Genomic DNA, 18343 nt, shown 5'->3' with positions numbered 1-18343 from the left:
GTGTTGTTTGGGTGTTTGTCCCCATAAAAAAAAGTATTTTACCGTAAACTTTGTGAAGAGAGCCTTGCTTTCCCTGGATCCGTTTTTTTAAGAGACTGCAATTCCTTTCTAACTTATAATTTAATTGACTCTTCAAGGTAAGAAGACTTGGAGTTGGGCTGTGAAATTAGTTATTTTCTGGCTAGTTCTCTCTATCTAGTGTTCAGGAAGGTAGATGTATCATTAGTGTGTTCATCAAAATTTTAGTTTAATCCTGAACTTTTCAATGTTTATGTGCATCAAAATTTTCCACGCTATTCATTAACATTGTTGTGTTTGCCAACCCTTTCCACATTCAAAATATTTCCAGCACAAAAAAAAAGGAAAAGAAAGAACCAGTTCTTCAAAGCAGAAGAAACTTTATTTTTAGAGCCATTAAAGAATGTTTCTTCATGTTGATGGATGTGCCTTCTTTAAATAGTTCTGCTTTATCTCTCTTTGCTGATCTTGTTTGGGGAAAATATATTTCAAAATTCTCATTATTGTGATAACTTTTATAGAAATGTACGCAATAATATGGGTGTTAAAATAGATACCAGATCACCAAGACGTTTTAGTTGTTTCCATGATAATATTATATATTTTTAATGAGTACTCTTGCTATCTCTTTTAACTCCTCTAGTTTGATATTATATAATCAACATATCTAGTGTTCATTCTCCTGTAAAGGTTTGCAAAACAGATGTAAGTGTGTACAATCATAAGAACAATAATGGCCTAGTTCCTGCTTTTAAAAAAAAATGTATTTGTAATTATCAGATAATGTTATCCTGCCCTTGCAGAGAATTGAGTCTTTGCTTAACTTGCTTATTGCATCACATTTTCCCTTTTAATTATTTTATCTGAAAGCTAACAAAAACTTTCTTTTGTATTACTTTCGATTTCCCTTTAACAACTTTAGTTCTTATGATTGGCGTAATAATCTGTACTGAAAACGATGTGTGCTGGAGCTTGTAGTACCCAGGTTTAAAATATTTTTCTGGTTAGTGCATGGTACATAATCTAGTCCTTTGTTGTGAAACTTTTTGTTAAATGTTCAATCACAAGGCTCTGTTTTATGAGCTATGATACTTCAATCAAGGTACAATATCTAAAGTTGGTGAACACTGAACCTGAACATTGTGAGACTTATGGTTGCCAAACATTTCATATATTCCCATGATGATTGCTTCTGTTTTAAATGAGCAAGTACAAAGATATTTGTATAAATGTTCTAGGTTTGATCTATGTGATGAAAGTACTTCTGTTCCTAATTATTTATTCATTGGTATTTATTGTATGTAGTTCATCAAAATTCGTATGTGAATACTCTGTTTTTTGTGATACTATACCTGTTTGGTGAGTAGTGTTTGAGTATTGTGTAAAACAGTATTTCAATTTCTGTTTGTCAGTTTGAGGTAACAGTGACATTCGTTTCTTTTTGAGTGTATGATGGGAATTGGCTAATAGAAGCACTTTGCTTTGTTGGTCAAAGGTTTTGTGATTTTAGTAGTGAATCTCCCTTTCGCAGGGTTATTTGCATCACCTTGATGCCTTTGTTATTTTAATCTTTTTTTTTGTGTTGCTTCCAAGAATAAAGCATGGTAAAACAAACACCTCATTTTTAATTCCAAGTGAACACAAGAACATGACATTAATGAATATCAAAAGTAGAGTTTCCCCAAGTTACACAGTACAAACCATCAGTTTCACTTATCGAGATCCAAGCATGGATGATGACTAGTCTACATGACAGCTAAAATTACCATATAATAATAACTATATATACAAACGCGACTTTCAATGACAAGATTGTATCAAAAATTGATTAATAATAAAAAACACAATTGTCTAAGAGCGGCGGCGCTACCAGGGGAGCTGACTGCCGTCGTACTGGTAGAAGCCGCCGTTGTGCTTGTCGGTCAGCCCCTCGACGAAGCTGATCATGGCCTGGGTGCTCTGCTCGACGGTGAGCGGCGCCTGTTTCCCCCCCATGTCCGTCTGCACCCAGCCCGGGTGAAGGCTCACCGCCAGGATGCCGTCGTCCTTGAGGTCCTGGCTCAGCGAGCGCGTCACTGCGTTCAGTGCCGACTGGGAAGAGGGGCGTTTTTAGTGGGGGTAAGTACCAACGCTTTCATCTTCTGAACTCAGTGGGCAGAGAAGTATCAGAACGATATCAGACATCAGAAAACTGTCGGATTTCGTATCACATTGATAAAAATGGAGTCGACAAATTTCTGATATCGTTCTGATATTTCATTGCTCACTGGGCAAGCGCATAGAAATGCGGCCATGAAGTCCCACATTACGTGAGACCTTTGAGGAGAGGGAAGGGGGGTGGGGCATACGCACCTTGCTGGCGCGGTAAGGGTAGAAGCCACCCTGGTTGTTCTGGGCGATGGAGCCGAGCACCGAGCTCATGTTGACGATGACGGCGCGCTGGCTGCCCTTGGGCGCGCTCTCGTTGCCCTTGGAGGCCTTCTTCAGCTCGGCGAGGAGAGCCTGGAAATGAACAACATGGAGCTGCTGTAGGTTGGGAAGAGAGAGGCCCGGCCCGGACCGGGGCGTGCACGCGTTCACACCCACCTTGGTGAGCATCAGCGGCGCGACCGTGTTGGTCAGGAAGTTCTCCGTCATCTGCTCCACCTTCACCAGGTTCACCCTGGTGAACTTGGACGAGACGCCGGCGCTGTTGAACAGCACGTTGACGCCGTCATCCTTGACGATGGACTGCACCTGCTTGGCGAAGTTGTCGTAACCGTTGAAATCCTTCACGTCTGCGGGGGAAATGGGAAGAAGACGGGATAATGAAGATTGCGTCACCAGGACGACTACTCTTTGAGGGAAAACTTCCACGGCTGCGACTGCGACTCCGTCGCAGCGGCCGCGCTCCGCCCCGCCCACCCCACTACTGTGGCTCTCGGCCAAAGGGTGAAGGGGATGTCCTGCACCCTCCATGCCCCGCTGCCACATAACGCGCAGTGACACCAAGACGATTTACTGCCCCCGCCCACGACCTCCAGGATTGCAACCCCCCCCCCCTTTCATGTCAGACCCTGGATCGTGCATAAATCGCTGCCTCAGGTCATGATGCGTGCACGGTTTCCAAAGAAGTAGTGCTCCTCCTTCCTTGGCCGTCCCCAGGTGCATCGTGTGCATCCAGCAGCAACAGCAGAGCGTGTCCAGTCCAGCAGCCGGGCTCGTTACAGCCGGTATTTTAAAGTCAGATACCCCCCCCCCCTTTTTTCCCCGCCCGCGACACATACCGATCTGCAGCACGTGGACATTCTTGTGCTGGGCGGCTATCGCCGTGAGAGCCTGCAACAAACAACACATTTTCTGTAGCATCCACGGCGGTGATCGGGATGGCCTGGCTTGGCGCCGGCGGCCCCGCGGTCATAAAGGTAGCGGGCATCGCGTCCTCAGCGCGGCTATCGGGCCGCGGGGCCGCGGGCGGGGCGCACCTAGGCGCACCTGCTGATAAGGGCGCTCAGCCCGCGGGGAGACACACCGTAGAGCTCCCAGGCAGACGCGATCGTCGTCGGGAGCAGGGCTACCGGGACACTTCCAGGGGGGACACTTTGAGAAACATCTTCAGGGGACTCTAAGGAGACACTTTCAAAGGACACTTTCGAAGGACACTTTCGAAGGACACTTTGCAGGGGACACTTTTCAAGGGACACTTTTCAAGGGCCCCTTTCAACGGACCCTTTTTAAGAGACCCTTTTCATAGGACACTTTTCAAAGGGACACTTTTCAAAGGGACACTTTTCAAAGGGACACTTTTCAAAGGGACACTTTTCAAAGGGACACTTTTCAAAGGGACACTTTTCAGGGGACACTTTTCAAGGGACACTTTTCAAGGGACACTTTTCAAGGGACACTTTCAGGGAACACTGTCAGGGACACTACTTACGCCTATTCACCCCTCCCACTTCTACTTCTACTATCACCTCCCCCCTCCCCTTCCCCGCGGTCGCCAAGCGCCCCTTACGAAGAAAGGATAGACCACCAGCTCAGCACGCAAGCGAAACTGGTTGGCCTATCCTATCACACTATCCGCCCATGAAGCGTCAACCCCTGGGCGACACAGCCGTGCTGCGCTCTGTGTGGCGACAAAGCCTCGCATCGCTTAGCTGAATTTTGATTCATTGACAACCCGCAACAAACACACAATTTATTTATTTTTTAAGCCGCTACATGATATCTGAAAACGCGTAACAATAAACATATTTGAACAAAATGAGGTGACGTGGTCGTCGGATGCTTTTGGGGTAACCAACAGAGAGGGCCCGGGAAAGTGGCCATGGGGTGGTAGGGGGTAATCGACTCAGCAGTAAATTTTAAATGGAATGGCTCGTGGCGGACGGAAGCGGACTAAAGACACTTCGACAATTGCGCGCTTCTACGTCACCTACACTCAATTATTTCTTCGTTTAGTATCGATCATCCCCAACATCAGTCCTCGAAGGAGAAAGAGGGATAAGCCATATAAGCCCGCCGTGTACTACCTACACTCCCACGATATATTTTGAAGTGCAGTGCCTATTTATAGGCAAAGTCGCACAACTTTTTATATCTACGGCTTTGAACAAAATGCATACACATTGACGAACAATAACTGATGGAGTCAACCATACGAGTGCAGGCAAGTAACCGCGAATTGGGCGCGCAAGTATAGACGAGAGTACTTCCGTTTGTGTACACACGAGTTCGAAGAGTGTCCACGCAATCTAGAACGTGTACGACGACTTGTCCTAATAATGTGAAGTATATCTGCATATTCCGAGACTCTCATATTCCGAGAGAAGGAGCTGAGACCGTACTTGCAAGTCACTGCGAAGCTTTATCATCCTGATCCCTTCTAATCGGGGAGTCCTGCGGAGGCTTTTCGCGTGTGTGCTGCAGCAGTGACCGACCGGCGGGGTGACATGGCAGACGCAGCGGCACTTGAAACATCCTTACGCCTTTTGCCGTACCCGCCCCGCCGCCCCGCGCTCTGGCTCCGCGGCCCTCGAAGATACCCGACGGTACGGCATGACACTATCACTACGGCCAAATAAAAAGTAGGCTTTTATCATCTCCGCCCTTTGGCTGCGACGGTATTAAACCTCCGAAGTACACAGCAATGTGCGGCGCGCTTTTGTCGATACGACCGAATGGGGAGGAGTGAGGAGAGACGCGGGAGTCGCACTTGCGCCCGCGGTTAGAACAAAGTTACACCACAATACGGCTCACTCACGCTGCCGGCGCCACCGGCTAGTGTGCTACGTCATCTCTTATCCGCTCCGTGCAAATCACCCGTCGCCTCCTTGAGGCCTGAACCAGAAACCCGCCTGAAGTGAGCGTATACGCGGTGAGATAGGGGGTAGGCAAGCCGCGGACCCGAGGAGGAGGAGGAGCGGAGCGGGGGATGGGGGTCGCTGCTATCATGCTGATATTACACAGAAATAAATTCTGATGCAACTCTGGCAAAGTGAATGCACATTCCGCCTGTAAATGGGCCAAAAGCGTGGCGTCGCCCGCAGCCAGCATGGAACGCCGCTACTGAGGGGCGGGGGAGAGTGCAGGGGAGAGGAGAGGGGAAGGGGGGGGGGAGAAAGGCTCTCACGCACGTCTGTGTTGGGGGCGGCGGGGGTGTGCGGACGGACAGACAACTGGGCGGTGGGCTGGCGATAAGGCTCTGAAGGGCGCAGAGCGGGGGTCAACAACGGCGGGTGAGGACAAGGCAAGGGGGCGCGGCCCGAGTGAAGTGAGGCGACCGCACCCGTGTTTCAATTCCGCTAAAAGACCGTCGTCGCTGTGAGCACGGCGGCGACAGAGAGCGATACGCCATCTGGGAACGTGACATAATGGGCCATGTTGTTGGCGTTGCGAGCACGCCACGGGGGCGGGGCGCAGCGGGGTGGACGTGGACGAGGCTGGACAGAGGGAGGCCAGCAGGGGAGGCGCTCGATGACAAAGGGGCGCGCCATCGACCTGGACTCGGCGGTGCGCTGCTCGGCGCTGTGCTGTGGGCCGGCCAGGCCCAGGCCGACACGCGACACTCGACCACTCTCTCGGAACGCCGCAAATTTGCGACGTCATTCCTGCCGCGCCCGCCGCCCGCCCCCCGTGCCGACGTCACGCCGCGGTGCGGCTGCGGCCAGTGACTATAGCCGGCCGCGGGCCCCCTCCCGAGCCAGTCGCACCCGGGTACTCGCCGGTGTGCCCGCCCGTCGCAAATCCGTCCCGCGCCCCTCGTCAAAACTTCGCGCCCTCCCGCCGAGGTTGGCAGCGCCGACAGCCTTGGCCGACCCGCCCCGAGTCTTGTGGATCCTTCGCGAAGGCAGTGGCCCATTCAAAGACTTCTCGCAGCGCGGCCGTCCGTTCCGGTCACATCCTTCCGCCGTCGTCTCGTGTCGCGTCGCTCGCATCCTTCGGCGCTGACACACGGGAGCAGCCGCGGCCGAGCGTCCAGGCGGTTACGTAAAGCGATAACACCCCGGCCCCCACCTCCGCGCCCCGTGGCAGTGTCTGCAGCGCGCCCGCAGCCTACGGACCTCTCTCAACATGGCTCCCGTTCAAGCCGGTGAGTACCTTTAACGCGGTCCGAAGGTGGACGTCGTCGCGGACCCCCCGAGCGCCGTCGCTCGTCCCCTTACCTCGGCCTGTTGAGGGTTCCTGCAAGTGGCGATCAGGTGTTTGGGCGGCGTCGGCCTCTGGACGAGCTGCTGCACCAGGCCCAGCCCCAGGCCGCGGTTGCACCCGGTGATGAGGACGGACTTCATGTTGCGCTGACCCTGCTGTTTGCGTCCGCACTCTGCTGGGCTCGGTTCTCTATCGGACGACTGGGGCGGGCAGATAACCTCTCCGAGCGCCAGCGGTGTCCTCCCCGTCAAGTAGTACGCCTGCTACTACTGCTACGGCCGCCAGCGACTGCCACCACCGCAACGACCTCTCCTGGGGAAATTCGGAACGCGAGTTGGCAGATGGGCAGATAGGGGGAATTTTGAGAGGCTGCAGCTGCAAGTATGGCGCTTCTCGCTTCGAGACGACTTGCGGGCAATTTCGCCTCCAGGCTCCTAGGGTTGAACGGTCCGGGAGAGGTAGAGTTCGTTTTGATTCGAAGAAAAGCTCGGTCCACTGCCCAGCGCTTCGCATCGACCAGCTCGAGAAGTAAGCCCCTGTCATTGACTACTCCAGTGTCCTAACCTTGAATGGTTCCTGCGACGAGCGAGCCGTCAGCGTGACTTGGGTTGTTCTGGAAAGTGACGCGGTCTAATGACGAGAAATTTCGTCATCGTAAATTAGTGGAACTCCGTGGCCTTGAGCGTTCCGCTGTGTCATGGCTACCTCTAGTGCGCTCTTGGAGGTTAAGACGTCCCAACTTCCCCCTCTGTTTTAAAGTTCCGCAGGCAATGACAGCTGTTGACGTTGTGCTAAGATAAAAGTTATGAAATCCTTTCAACTTCTTTTGGTGTTTTTTTCAGGTTCGCACGGTTTTGATTATGACCTGGTGGTCATTGGTGGTGGTTCAGGAGGCTTGGCTGCTGCTAAGGAGGCTGTCTCTCTTGGAAAGAAAGTAGCTGTTTTAGACTTTGTTGATCCTTCACCCCGTGGTACCACATGGGGTTTGGGTGGTACTTGTGTCAATGTTGGCTGCATTCCAAAGAAGTTGTTCCACCAGGCTGCCCTCCTCGGAGAGAGCCTCCATGTGAGTGTTCCATACATTTTCATTCTTCTCATAATACTGAACATTTTAGTAATCTTCTATTTTTCTACAGGATGCTGGCTGCTTTGGCTGGAACATTCCTGAAAGGAAATCTATTTCCCTGGATTGGGCTAAACTGAGGGAATCAGTACAAAACCACATCAAATCTGTCAATTGGGTTCTTAGAGTTGAGCTGAGGGATAAGTAAGTTTGTACAACAAAATCTTCTCATTGAAAACATCTCATATATTTCGTATCCTAACACTTCTGTTTTTCCTCTGCAGGAAAGTTGAATATATTAATGCTCGGGGATCGCTCATTGATACTCATACTGTCCATGCTAAGCTCAAAAATGGATCTGAGCGTGAGCTGAAGACTGAGCATGTACTCTTAGCAATGGGTGGCCGACCTATTTACCCTGATATTCCTGGTGCAGTAGAAAATTGCATCACTAGTGATGACATCTTCAGTTTACCTGAGGCTCCTGGAAAGACCCTTGTTATTGGAGCTGGTTACATTGGTCTTGAGTGTGCTGGTTTCCTCAATGAGTTCGGAATGGATGCCACCGTCATGGTGCGATCCACTGTACTGCGTGGATTTGACCAGCAGATGGCAGGTCTCATCTCTGAGGAAATGAAATCCCGTGGTGTCAAGTTCCTCCACAAAACTGTACCTGTTCGTATGGATAAGCAAGCTGATGGCAAAATTAAAGTTACCTGGAAGTCACTTGAAGTATGTATCCTGTTTTGTATCTTACTGCAAAACTCAAAGTTGTTTATACTAACTTGCAGCTTCTTACAATTTCAGAATAATTCAGAATCATCCGACTTGTTTGATACTGTTTTAATGGCAACTGGCCGTCGTCCCCTAACTTTGGAGGTCAAGGCTGATCAGGTTGGAGTGAAACTACACCCTGAATCCAAGAAGGTTGTCAGTGAGAAGGAGTTGACAAATATTCCAAACATCTTTGCTGTTGGAGATATTCTGGAGGTAGGCTTAATCCTATTTACAGGTTGAGCATTCTGATTTCAATTACATGCTTCATTATCTAAATTCTTTTATTATTATTATAGGGTAAACCAGAGTTGACTCCTGTGGCTATTCAAGCTGGCAAACTTCTGGCTCAGCGCCTCTATAACAATGGTAAAATTGAAATGGACTACGATAATGTTGCCACTACAGTTTTCACTCCTCTGGAGTACGGCTGCTGTGGACTTAGTGAAGAGGAGGCCATCAGGAGGCATGGAGATGATAACATTGAGGTTTGTCTCCTCCTTGAAAGAGAAATCACTTACCTTTGTGAAATATAGAAATTCATTTGAAATCTTATCCTCTAGGTATATCATGCATTCTACAAGCCCACTGAGTTCTTTGTACCTCAGCGTAGCCCGGCACGATGCTACATGAAGGTGGTTTGCCTGAGAGCAGCACCACAGAAGGTTCTTGGCATGCACTACACTGGACCTCAGGGAGGAGAAGTTATTCAGGGATACGCAGCAGCTATCAAGTAAGCCTCATACTTACTTTTGAAAATTGAATTTTCCTTGGATCTTTATTAATTTCTTTGAATTTGCAGGATGGGACTTACAATGGAAGTTCTTATGGACACAGTTGGAATCCACCCCACCGTCTCTGAAGAGTTCACCCGCCTCTGGATCACCAAGCGATCTGGTATTGACCCCACCCCACAGAGCTGCTGCAGTTAAATTGTCATTTGTCACTCATTGAAATTTTCCTAGGTGCTTTTTGAAAAAAGACCATGAGTACTTAAAACACTCACTAAACATAAAAGCTAAGTTCACTACTTTGTTTCACATCATTACATAGCACCAATAATTTTATTCCAAACTCAGTTCTGTCAGAATTACTAACAGTGAAATGGCACACATTTAAGGGCATTATAAAAAACCTGCCTCATGTGTTAATTCTTTCCCATTTGTGTTTTGTTGCATACTTTTTTCTCATTTCACTTTTGCAAAAGCTTCTAGGTATGCAGGCATAGTTACTTGAGTGGTTCATGTTCTTGTTGTGTGGATTTCATGAATAGAATTCTGTGTAGGACAATAACTAGGTCTCACTTTGTATTCTAGGCTAACATGAACAAGTTATTTTAGAGGAAATATTGTGATAGTGTAATGCGTACTATGGAAATGTCATGTTCCAATTTTTACGACTGTTATATTTTTTAAATGTTGAAGTTGCTGGTATCAACTATTATGCTAAATCCAAGTATGAAATTGTTGTTGAATGCAAGTGGAAGTTCACAATTTTTGTAAACTCTTGTGCTGGTTTGTTTTCATGATCTTTGGTTTGTTGGTTTCAGTATTTATCCTATCATTTTTTCAACTGAAGTATTTTTGTACTTGTTCTATTATTTAAACTTCAATGCTTTTATTAGGAAAATAAAGCTCCATTTTTTAAAAATCTCTATTTGATTCTTTTTCTTTTTTATTTTAATTTTCTTTTCAGGCCGTGACTTCAGCTCTGTGAATTGTAAATTATGAACTTGCAGTGGCCCGCAACTGGTCAAGAAATTTTTATCTACAAAAGTAAAATATTGAATATGTGGCACTGATTTTTAAAATGTCTAATGAACTGAAGTGATCTCTTCTATGTACAATGTAGATTTTATGGAGGATTTGCACTGGTTTTGGGGGGATGTAAGAACTATGAACAGCCAAACCAGAACTGAGCTGCGTTTCCTTCACTTTGCACAGTGACAAGTTTGTTGTTAATTGTGTAGTAATTATCTCCTTTAAAAAAGTAGGTGATCCCTGCAAAAGTTGCATAGAAATAGTGCAATAAGTCAGCATAGGGCAACATGAAAATATTCAGTCTTGAATTATAACTATGTGCAATACGTACCGTCTGTCCATGTCATAGCATCATCAATCTCATCTGGTACTCTTTTCCAACTTGAAGAGATCCTTTTGGGGTACCCAGGATCCATACGAGAGGTGGTCGTATTGTATCGCCAAAACTCAGACTTTCTAAAAGTTCACAAATCCGCTTTGCTTAATTGATAGACAGTTGCAAAACACACCTCTTGTAACTCAAATCATAAATAGTACTACCTAAAGAAATATGTCGCTCTGTTTTTTGCCCATATCATGACAGCATCGATGCGGTCTATGTTGTGGGGAAGTCCATAACGAGCTATATGCTGAGGACTGTCCTCTACAAAGTTTACTCCATTGTAAACCCAGTATCGAGGACCTGGAGCACGAAATCAAAGTTTAAAACATTGAAACAAGATTATTTAGGCATGCAACACATTATGCGCAACCCACTTATCACTAAGGAATAACAGATATGTCAAAATAATATTTTCAGAGATTAGTCAACCTAACATGATGGAAAGTTGACATTGTTACATACAGCAGTGAAGATGACTTTATTTTGACTTCACTTTGATGTGATTTTGACTAATCTCGGTCTCCTTGGGCAAGCTTTCATCCTTCCCTTCCCCCTTTTCGTCCCTTCAATATATTTTTCACACTGAAATTCCATAAGTACGTCGATCACCTGAGAAGAGGACAATGTTGCCATCGTCGCGCTGGTAGACGGCATCCAGCCTGTTGGCGTACTCTGGCAGTCCCTGGAACATGCGGTGCAGCGGCACAGGATACCCGCGCATGACCTCGCCAGGCTGCCGAAGGCGCCACAGGTACTGCGGGGGCACGGGGGGCGTGATCACCAAAACCGGACGGAATTCAATTTCGATTCAAATTGTTTACCTCGCTTCCTTGATCGTTTCGCCTCCCTTACCTGCCTCTTGAAGACAAAGAGCTCCCCGCGGAGCTGCGCCACGGCATCGTAACTGCCGCTGCAGAGGTCGGGGACCTCGTTGTCCTCCCCGCTGCCAGCACTGCCCCCACCGGGGCTCCCTCCGGGGCCTGCAGGGCCTGCCTGTGGGGGCGGGATATTGTGCTTGTCGTCGTGCTTCTTGTGCTCCTCCACCGTCTCGTCGTCCCCGGAGAACGTGGGCACGATCGGCGGTGCCTGCGGCCGGTGCGGGTGATGCGGATGGTGCGGGTGGTGTGGGTGGTGCGGTGGGGGCGGACGACGGGGCCGCGGCGTCGTGGTAGTGGTCGTCGTCGTGGTGGTCGTTGTCGTGGTCGGACGAGGCCTGTAAGAAGGCATGTCCAACGGTTCAGCTTGCTGGTGTGCTGAGACGGGGAGAGAGGAGCTTTCCTCCTCCCTAAACTTCAACCTCACCTCCTCCTGGTCGTGGTTCTCACGGGCCTCGGGGTGGTCGTCGTCGTCGTGCTGGTGGGTCTCGGGGGAGGGTCATTCCCAAACGAGATGTCTGGCGTCTCGTTGTCCTCCTCCAGCGGCCTCTTGACTGCAAAAGAGCGCGCCCGTCCGTCAGCATCTCATCCAGGGTCCCGGGGGGCTCCACGCCGGCGGTACTCACTGTAGAGCTCGTACATGCCCATGATGTCGTCCTGGCCCAGGGCGAACGAGTTGCCCTTGGCCTGGTAGTAGGGGAACATGATGGAGTCTGGGTCCGGCGAATGGCCGAGTCCCAGGCTGTGTCCGAGCTCGTGCACGGCCACCAGGAACAAGTCCACGGCCCCTGCGTGGAGAAGTGCCGTGTCGACGTCAACGTTTGGAAAATATCGTGAAAGCGGCCGCGGCCGCCGGCTGCTGTGGCGTGGCAGCCACGCACCCGCCGGGAGGGCCCCTTGCGCTGCACGGGGTAGGCAAACCCGTCGCGCACAGCTGCCTCCGCGCGGCCTACCTGCCTCCGCCCAAGGGGCCCGGGCCCGCACCGCCGCAAGGTTTGTGTGTCTGTTTTTGTGTGTTTTGACACTTTTGACTGAAAAACATGGTTGCTTTCTGTGCGCGCTTTTTGTCGTTTTGTTTCTCTAGCGTGGCGAGGCGAGCTGTTGCGAGAGCCGGTCCTGTGAAATCAACATCGAAACGGGGAAACACTCGACTGGCATGACGTCGAGGGGACATCCCGGCACAGAGCAGCCAATCTGTTTGGCGCGGGCTACTCTGACGGGCGCTGAACCCCGGGCTCACCGTTGTAGACCTCGGTGCTGTTGGGGTTGGCGGCCCACTTCTCGTCATCGTCGAAGTGGATGTCCCCGCCGTACGTGGCCATCTCGTAGGGGTAGAAGGCGTGCGCCAGGATGCCTCCTGGGCCGTCGAAGGGGAACCTGGCCAGGACAAAAGAAAAGATAACCCAAGCTGACTCGTACAGAGCCGATATCTTCCTGCCAGAAAAGGCTTGGCCGACGCGCGATGGCGCAACGCACGTTCTTGTTTGAAGCGTCAAGAAATATCAGAGGCTCAAGATACCAATTTACCGAAAACAGCAAACGAAGCAGCGCGCGACGAAATGAATAACCTATCGTTTGCCGTTTTCAGAAAATGTATATCTTAGACAACCGATATTTCCTAGCGCTTCAAACGTGCATGTGCGTCGCGCAGGCAAAATGCAACTGAGCCTTTCTTAGCAGCCACTCGCCGTGTTTTTTCAGCGGCGGTCGCGCGGCGATGTCCTTCTTACAGGTAGGTATATCGGAGTGGACCTCCACTCTGATGCTCACCAGTCCCCGTGCTGGCCGCGGCCGAAGGCGACGGTGATGTCGGCGTCGCCGGGCTGGCGGACCCGGGTGAAGCGCAGCCGACCGTACGCGCTCCAGGCGTCGAAGGCCTTCACCATCTCGGCGTTGACGGCCTCCTCGCCAATCTTTGGGGTCCAGTTCGCGATGCTGCGCAGAGACAACGTGTTGGCAGCGAAGGAAAATCGGGAGAAGATAAAGATGCGTGAGCAGGGGTGGTGGACAGGGGACTTACTAGTACTTGAGGTGCCTCTTCTTCCAGCCTTTGGAGGCCACGACGAACCTCTTGTGTCTCCGCCCGTCCCGGTAGGGGTGGCCGTGCGCAGGCTCGTCCGGCCCCGGGGGTCGCACCACGTCGGGGCAGCCGCACCTCCTGGACTTCATGAGCTGCGACAGAGTGTCAGTGACCGGGTTGCCAGCCACAACCGGCTGACGAGCGGTGACCCGCGGTGCTCACTCACCTTTACGGTAGCCTCGTCCAGGACGCCGGTCTGGGGGAGGGCGCCGAACTTCTGCACCTCCCGAATGGCGCCCACGACGGCCTCCTCCGTGTAGAGCGTCTCCGAGTCTGGCCGGCCCTGCTCCAAGTAGCCGTATTGTCGCATGAAAGAAAACTGTGCAACACAGTTCGAAATAAAAATAAACAATAGGAGAGAGCAGAGAGGTGTACCATGGTGTTGCTGCTGTTGCCGACGCCGAACCTGTCGCCGACGTCAACTCCGACGCCGGGCTGTGAGGGTCCGCCCGCGAGGTAGCCGAAGCGGCGGAGGAAGGTGAGCTGTGCAAGAAGACGGACTCGACGGTGTCACACTCTCAACCCGCACCGCGACAAGTAAGTGGCCCACGCCAACAAAGCCCGAACTGCCTCTGCCCCTGCCGCTCCAGGAAGGGCCCTCCAGCCAGACCATCACCTAGCAAACCACAGAGGGACCGCCACCGACTCGAGCAACCGCTGACAACGGTGAGTATTTCTACATCGCCCATTCCCTATCCCCCATTCCTTGTGCGTTTGTTAGAGAGACAAGGTGTGTGAGTGAGAGTATCCCTGAAAGAGACAGAGACAACGTGAAAAGATGGCGAGAGAGGGAGAGAGAGAGATAGCGATGGGGAGAGAGAGCAGACATAGCGTCCATGAGAAGGGTTCTCGGAAAAGGCAGGGCCCGTCTCACTAACTCATTCATGCGGTTCCCACTTTGGTCTCCGGGAATAAGAAGCACTGCATCATAGCCGTCCGCCGCCGCCGGTTCGCTCTCCGTTCAGCTTGTCATCGGTGGATTCCCCAGCCTCTTCCCTCCCCCCTCCCTCTTCCCCTGTACCATCTCCCGCATCCTGATTTGTGGGTGAAAATCGCATGCCGCCGCCTCTTGTCTGCCGCTCTGACGCTGTGCCGGCCGGCCTGCTGTAAGGACGAGTAATGGGTCCCCGTCAGAAACGGCGGCGGCACGGCGAAGGTTTTGCGACGGGCACAACACGTTCCCTCTCGGACGCACTCCCGTCGGACTTGGACTACTCTCTCGTTGAAGGGGCGGCGCTGCGTCCGCGCGGGTTGAAATTTGGATTTATGATGAGGAGCCTGGTCCGGCCTGGTCCCATTTCATATTCCCCGCGGACCTGCTCGGCCGCGTCGTTTTGTTGACCCGGATAGTCGTCGTCGGTAAACCGAAACCGTCCGCGCGCGAGCAAGACGCACGATGGCGGCGACGACGTACGTGCGTGCGCGCGGGCGCTTGTGCGAGCGAGAGAGGGCCTGCACGCGTCTGCGGGGGAGCGCGGGCACGGCGCGCGGGCCTCACCTAGGCGTCGTGGGGCCGAGCCGCCCTCGGTCTCGGTGCGCTTGCGCTCCGAGCAGCGCCGAGTTCACCGCGGGAGTTAAGGACCCTGGCTATTCGCCAAGGATGGCAGGAGAGGGAGAGACAGTGACCAGGATGCGTCGCGTCCGACTCCAAACCCCGTCCTGACGTAGCTGAGCGGCATTCCTAGAAATTTCCGTTTTCCAGAGAAGATTTTTAGGGGAAATCTTTCAAGAATTTTTTCGTAAAATGATTTTTGTTCTCGAAAAGTTTCCAATTCATACGGAAGATTTTCGGATTTTAAAATCCCTAGGCGCACCCAAAATAAAATAAGGTTTTTGAACCAAGTCGAGCCAAGTAAATATCCTTCGAACGAGTCATTTTCCTAGACATGTGCTAGAAAATTGACTTGTTTTAAGGATATTTACTTGGTTCAAGAACCTCGTTTTTTGGGTGCGGCCTAGATGATCGTTGCTTCCCCTTTCCCGTCGGCGCGGGGGTGCCGCGTCACCCGTCCCAGCGTGTCGGCGCCGGTGTGTAGTAGTTATCGTCTGCGTGTGTCACTCATCCGGACGGGGCGGGGAGGCGTGCGCGTCACGTCGTTAGACTATCACTCGTCACCCACACGCCCAGTTCGGACGAAATAGTATTACAATTAGTGGTGGCCACAGCTGAATCGCCCTGCGGAGTGCTCCACCCATCGCACCTATCCGTCCTTGCGCTGCGTGCACGCACTGACAGGACACGCGCGGGGCAGTGCAGGACACGCCACACGCGGGACGGCGCGATTGTCAGCGTGCCAACTGACACGCATTATATGGGTCATTTGAGAGAAAGACGCACGGCCATGCGCCGCTCGACCCTGCTACTTTGGTCCCCCCTCCTCCGCCCCTTGCAACCATCACACCTACCGGCGAACTTCCCTTTCTTACTGCATACTTAGGGTGAGGAATCATCCGTAAAGTAATCCGCCGTTTTACAAACCTGCCAATTTCAGGCTGTGCAAGCTCTCGTAGCGCCTGCCTACGTAGGCAACATCTTGCCTGCAGGGCATACATGCACTGCGGGCTGGCCTACCCCAAGTCTCGCAGGCGCCCGAGCCACCGTAATTTGCTGAATGAATCAGTGAAAAGCGTACTTCCTGGACGATCCTTGAAGGGGATAGTAGAGATAGCAGATTGGTGAGACAAAACGAGAAAGAGAAAAGACAGTCGCCATCACCACCTGGATCGATCATGCACAAGGAACACTTTACCTCTCGCCAAGACCACGCAACAACCTCAACCAAACCCCCGGGCTCAACTACCCCGCACGACTATGAGCTTCAACCGGTGACCATCACCGCTCCACCACCACCACCGTCACCACCGTCACCACCGCCACCACCGCCACCACCTCCACCAACACCACCGAGGGCGCTTGTCTGGAGCGGTGCTAGGGGCGGGTCGGGTCCGCTGGAGCGGGCCATGAAGGCGCTGGCGCACTACTTACAGTACTCACCGCGCTTGTCGAGGGGATGGCGCCGGTCATGTGCGCCTCTGCCGTTGCAAGGTGCGCGTAGCAGACGGCGGTCAGCAGGTGGGCCAGCAGGACAAACCCTTCCCTCGTCCTGCCGGGGGTCCTGCCGGGGGTCCTGCTGGAGGTCCTGTCCGAGGTCCTGCTGAAGGTCCTGCCGGGGGTCCTGCCGAGAGTCCTGCTGGAGGTCCTGCCAAGGGTCCTGCTGGGGGACCTGCTGGGGGTCCTGCCGGAGGCCACGCTGCTGCAGGCCGCGGTGGCGGTCGGTCCCAAGGCCATGGCCGTGGCGCGCCCTGCGCCGACGGCCCTGCGGGGTCACGGGGGGCGTATCTCGCTTAGCCGTCCATGCCAGAGCGTTGGTCGGTCCGACTATAGCGACATCACGACTGCGACGGCGGCGCGCCGCGTGCTCGTCCGGTCCGGCACGCGTCAGCAGCGTCAGCGGCGACGGCAGCCCGCCACATGTGTCTGGAGGGGATCAATCAGCTGTTGCCCTGGCGGGCCGGGGCAGCCGCAGGAAGCCGGGGCCACGCTTGACTTTTATCTCCTGCTCGGGCTGGATACTCGTCGTCGTTGTTGTGGCGGCGTCGCTCCGCGTGTCGACATCGAGCTTCTCCAGCGAGCAGTCGCGATGCACTTCCCTGCGGCGCGCTAGGCGTCACGGCACTCGCCCACCTTGTTGTCGCTCCCGACCACCTCGCGACCTGGCCTGGCGGCGGGCTGCTGGTGGCTGGCCCGTGTGGGACCGGAACGGGTCTGGCCCGGGCCTTTTCCTCTATACGCACTCTAGAGAGACGCCTCCGCCTCCGCGACTCAAACTGGTCTTGGGTCGGGCCGCGTCGGGCCGCGCCGCGGGCGGGGTGCGTGCCCGCGCCCGCCTCACGGCCCGCCTCCCCGCGCCCGCCGGCCCGCCCAAAGCTACTCGGGCCGAACCGAAGACGCGATGCGACGCACTCGAACCCGAACGGAACGGAACGGAAATCGCGATGGGTGTTGTCGCGCGCGCCTCCTCGCTGAGCACCGTGGGTGCCGCCTGTGCCGCCCCTGGAGGCTCTCCGCGCCGCGGCATTCCCTCCCACCCTCTACACCTGGTTTTCGACAGGAGGGTCGGGACCCGATCGTGAAAGGGTTTTGTTATGTGCGCCGCCGTTCGCACGTGGCGTGGGGGAAGACTTGGACTAATAGTTCCCACTGTTTTGGCGCTATATAGGGGGTAAAGAATCCAGTGGGTCCTCAATTTTAGAGAGGCCTTTGTTTCTGTTTCTGTTTTCGTTTTGATAAATTGACGATCGCCAAAGTTCCCCGTCGTGATACTGCTGACGGCCGTCCAGAGTCAGCCCAGCCTGGTGCTCTATAAATTTGAATGGTGTGTGGTCATAGCATAATTTCCGCATTTTTTAGTGTACCTGTCCTATATCTAGTCCTATCCGGCCGGACATTTCTCTTTCTTGCCAGTGTTTCTAGTGGCCTGGACCTATCCACCCCACCCTGATGCGGCCGCGGGACGGGATTGGACAAGCAGTAGTTCCGACTGCCCAACAACGTCCAAGTTCGTCCTAGTCCTGATTTTGAAACACTTAGGACACGATCCAAGGAGTCCGAGTGCTGTCCAAATGGCTCCAGTACTGTACCCGTGTTTGTCCGAACGCTGTCCAAGGGAGTCCCAAAGGGTACAGGAGTCCTGTCCCGTTGCTGTCCAAGAGCGTCCCACGTAGGGCCTGGCGCGTCCAGCCACGTCCCACTACTGTCCC

At 52.7% G+C, this 18343-nt stretch overlaps 3 protein-coding genes across 10 annotated transcripts in view; 1 reads left to right on the top strand and 2 right to left on the bottom strand.

The window, feature by feature from the left end:
* The window catches only part of LOC113201828 (thioredoxin reductase 1, mitochondrial), a 13810-nt gene extending 3669 nt beyond the window's left edge, over positions 1-10141 (top strand). For 2 of the 4 annotated variants that reach the window (XM_052274184.1, XM_052274183.1), the window contains exons 2-8: positions 7491-7714; positions 7785-7915; positions 7996-8443; positions 8519-8701; positions 8785-8973; positions 9049-9218; positions 9288-10141. In XM_052274184.1, the coding sequence (XP_052130144.1) occupies positions 7491-7714; positions 7785-7915; positions 7996-8443; positions 8519-8701; positions 8785-8973; positions 9049-9218; positions 9288-9417 (1475 nt within the window). In that variant the 3' untranslated portion in view covers positions 9418-10141. Of the gene's footprint in view, positions 1-6204; positions 6590-7031; positions 7177-7490; positions 7715-7784; positions 7916-7995; positions 8444-8518; positions 8702-8784; positions 8974-9048; positions 9219-9287 lie in introns of those variants that run through there. The other 2 variants (XM_026415761.2, XM_026415760.2) reach the window with 2 other exon arrangements.
* LOC113201830 (C-factor) lies at positions 1624-6806 on the bottom strand. Of its 2 annotated transcripts, none has more exons than XM_026415763.2 (5): positions 6663-6806; positions 3285-3336; positions 2605-2795; positions 2371-2520; positions 1624-2109 (listed from the first exon to the last, which is right to left on the bottom strand). In XM_026415763.2, the coding sequence occupies exons 1-5, from the start codon at positions 6786-6788 to the stop codon at positions 1885-1887; spliced, it is 744 nt and encodes a 247-aa protein (XP_026271548.1). In that variant the 5' UTR covers positions 6789-6806; the 3' UTR covers positions 1624-1884. The 2 variants fall into 2 exon arrangements, with proteins under 2 accessions (XP_026271548.1, XP_052130147.1); XM_052274187.1 differs by lacking the exon at positions 6663-6806 and adding an exon at positions 4845-4886.
* Positions 9868-17448, bottom strand: LOC113201827 (matrix metalloproteinase-17-like). Of its 4 annotated transcripts, XM_052274182.1 has the most exons (14): positions 16807-17448; positions 16569-16758; positions 13958-14065; positions 13749-13865; positions 13523-13674; positions 13273-13437; positions 12743-12879; positions 12129-12290; positions 11930-12056; positions 11480-11840; positions 11237-11381; positions 10786-10927; positions 10577-10701; positions 9868-10485 (listed from the first exon to the last, which is right to left on the bottom strand). In XM_052274182.1, the coding sequence occupies exons 1-14, from the start codon at positions 16869-16871 to the stop codon at positions 10379-10381; spliced, it is 2103 nt and encodes a 700-aa protein (XP_052130142.1). In that variant the 5' UTR covers positions 16872-17448; the 3' UTR covers positions 9868-10378. The 4 variants fall into 4 exon arrangements, with proteins under 4 accessions (XP_052130142.1, XP_026271542.1, XP_026271543.1 ...); XM_026415757.2 differs by having other exon boundaries at positions 16569-17448; XM_026415758.2 differs by having other exon boundaries at positions 16578-17447.
* Between the last annotated feature and the right edge of the window lie 895 nt (positions 17449-18343).

The sequence above is a fragment of the Frankliniella occidentalis genome, unplaced genomic scaffold (assembly GCF_000697945.3).
Source record: "Frankliniella occidentalis isolate FOCC.00 unplaced genomic scaffold, Focc_3.1 Scaffold348, whole genome shotgun sequence".
Classification (NCBI taxonomy): Eukaryota; Metazoa; Arthropoda; class Insecta; order Thysanoptera; family Thripidae; genus Frankliniella; species Frankliniella occidentalis.
This window is presented reverse-complemented; position numbering and strand designations above follow the sequence as displayed.

Coding starts and splice junctions, on each gene's coding strand:
- LOC113201830 (XM_026415763.2), bottom strand. CDS start 6,788: ATGAAGTCCGTCCTCATCACCGGGTGCAACCGCGGCCTGGGGCTGGGC. Junction 3,337..6,662: donor GGAACCCTCAACAGGCCGAG/GTAAGGGGACGA, acceptor TGTTTGTTGCAG/GCTCTCACGGCGATAGCCGC. Junction 2,796..3,284: donor TGTCCACGTGCTGCAGATCG/GTATGTGTCGCG, acceptor TTTCCCCCGCAG/ACGTGAAGGATTTCAACGGT.
- LOC113201827 (XM_026415757.2), bottom strand. CDS start 16,871: ATGGCCTTGGGACCGACCGCCACCGCGGCCTGCAGCAGCGTGGCCTCC. Junction 12,880..13,272: donor CGCGGCCAGCACGGGGACTG/GTGAGCATCAGA, acceptor TGTCCTGGCCAG/GTTCCCCTTCGACGGCCCAG. Junction 10,702..10,785: donor AGAGCGACATATTTCTTTAG/GTAGTACTATTT, acceptor GTGAACTTTTAG/AAAGTCTGAGTTTTGGCGAT.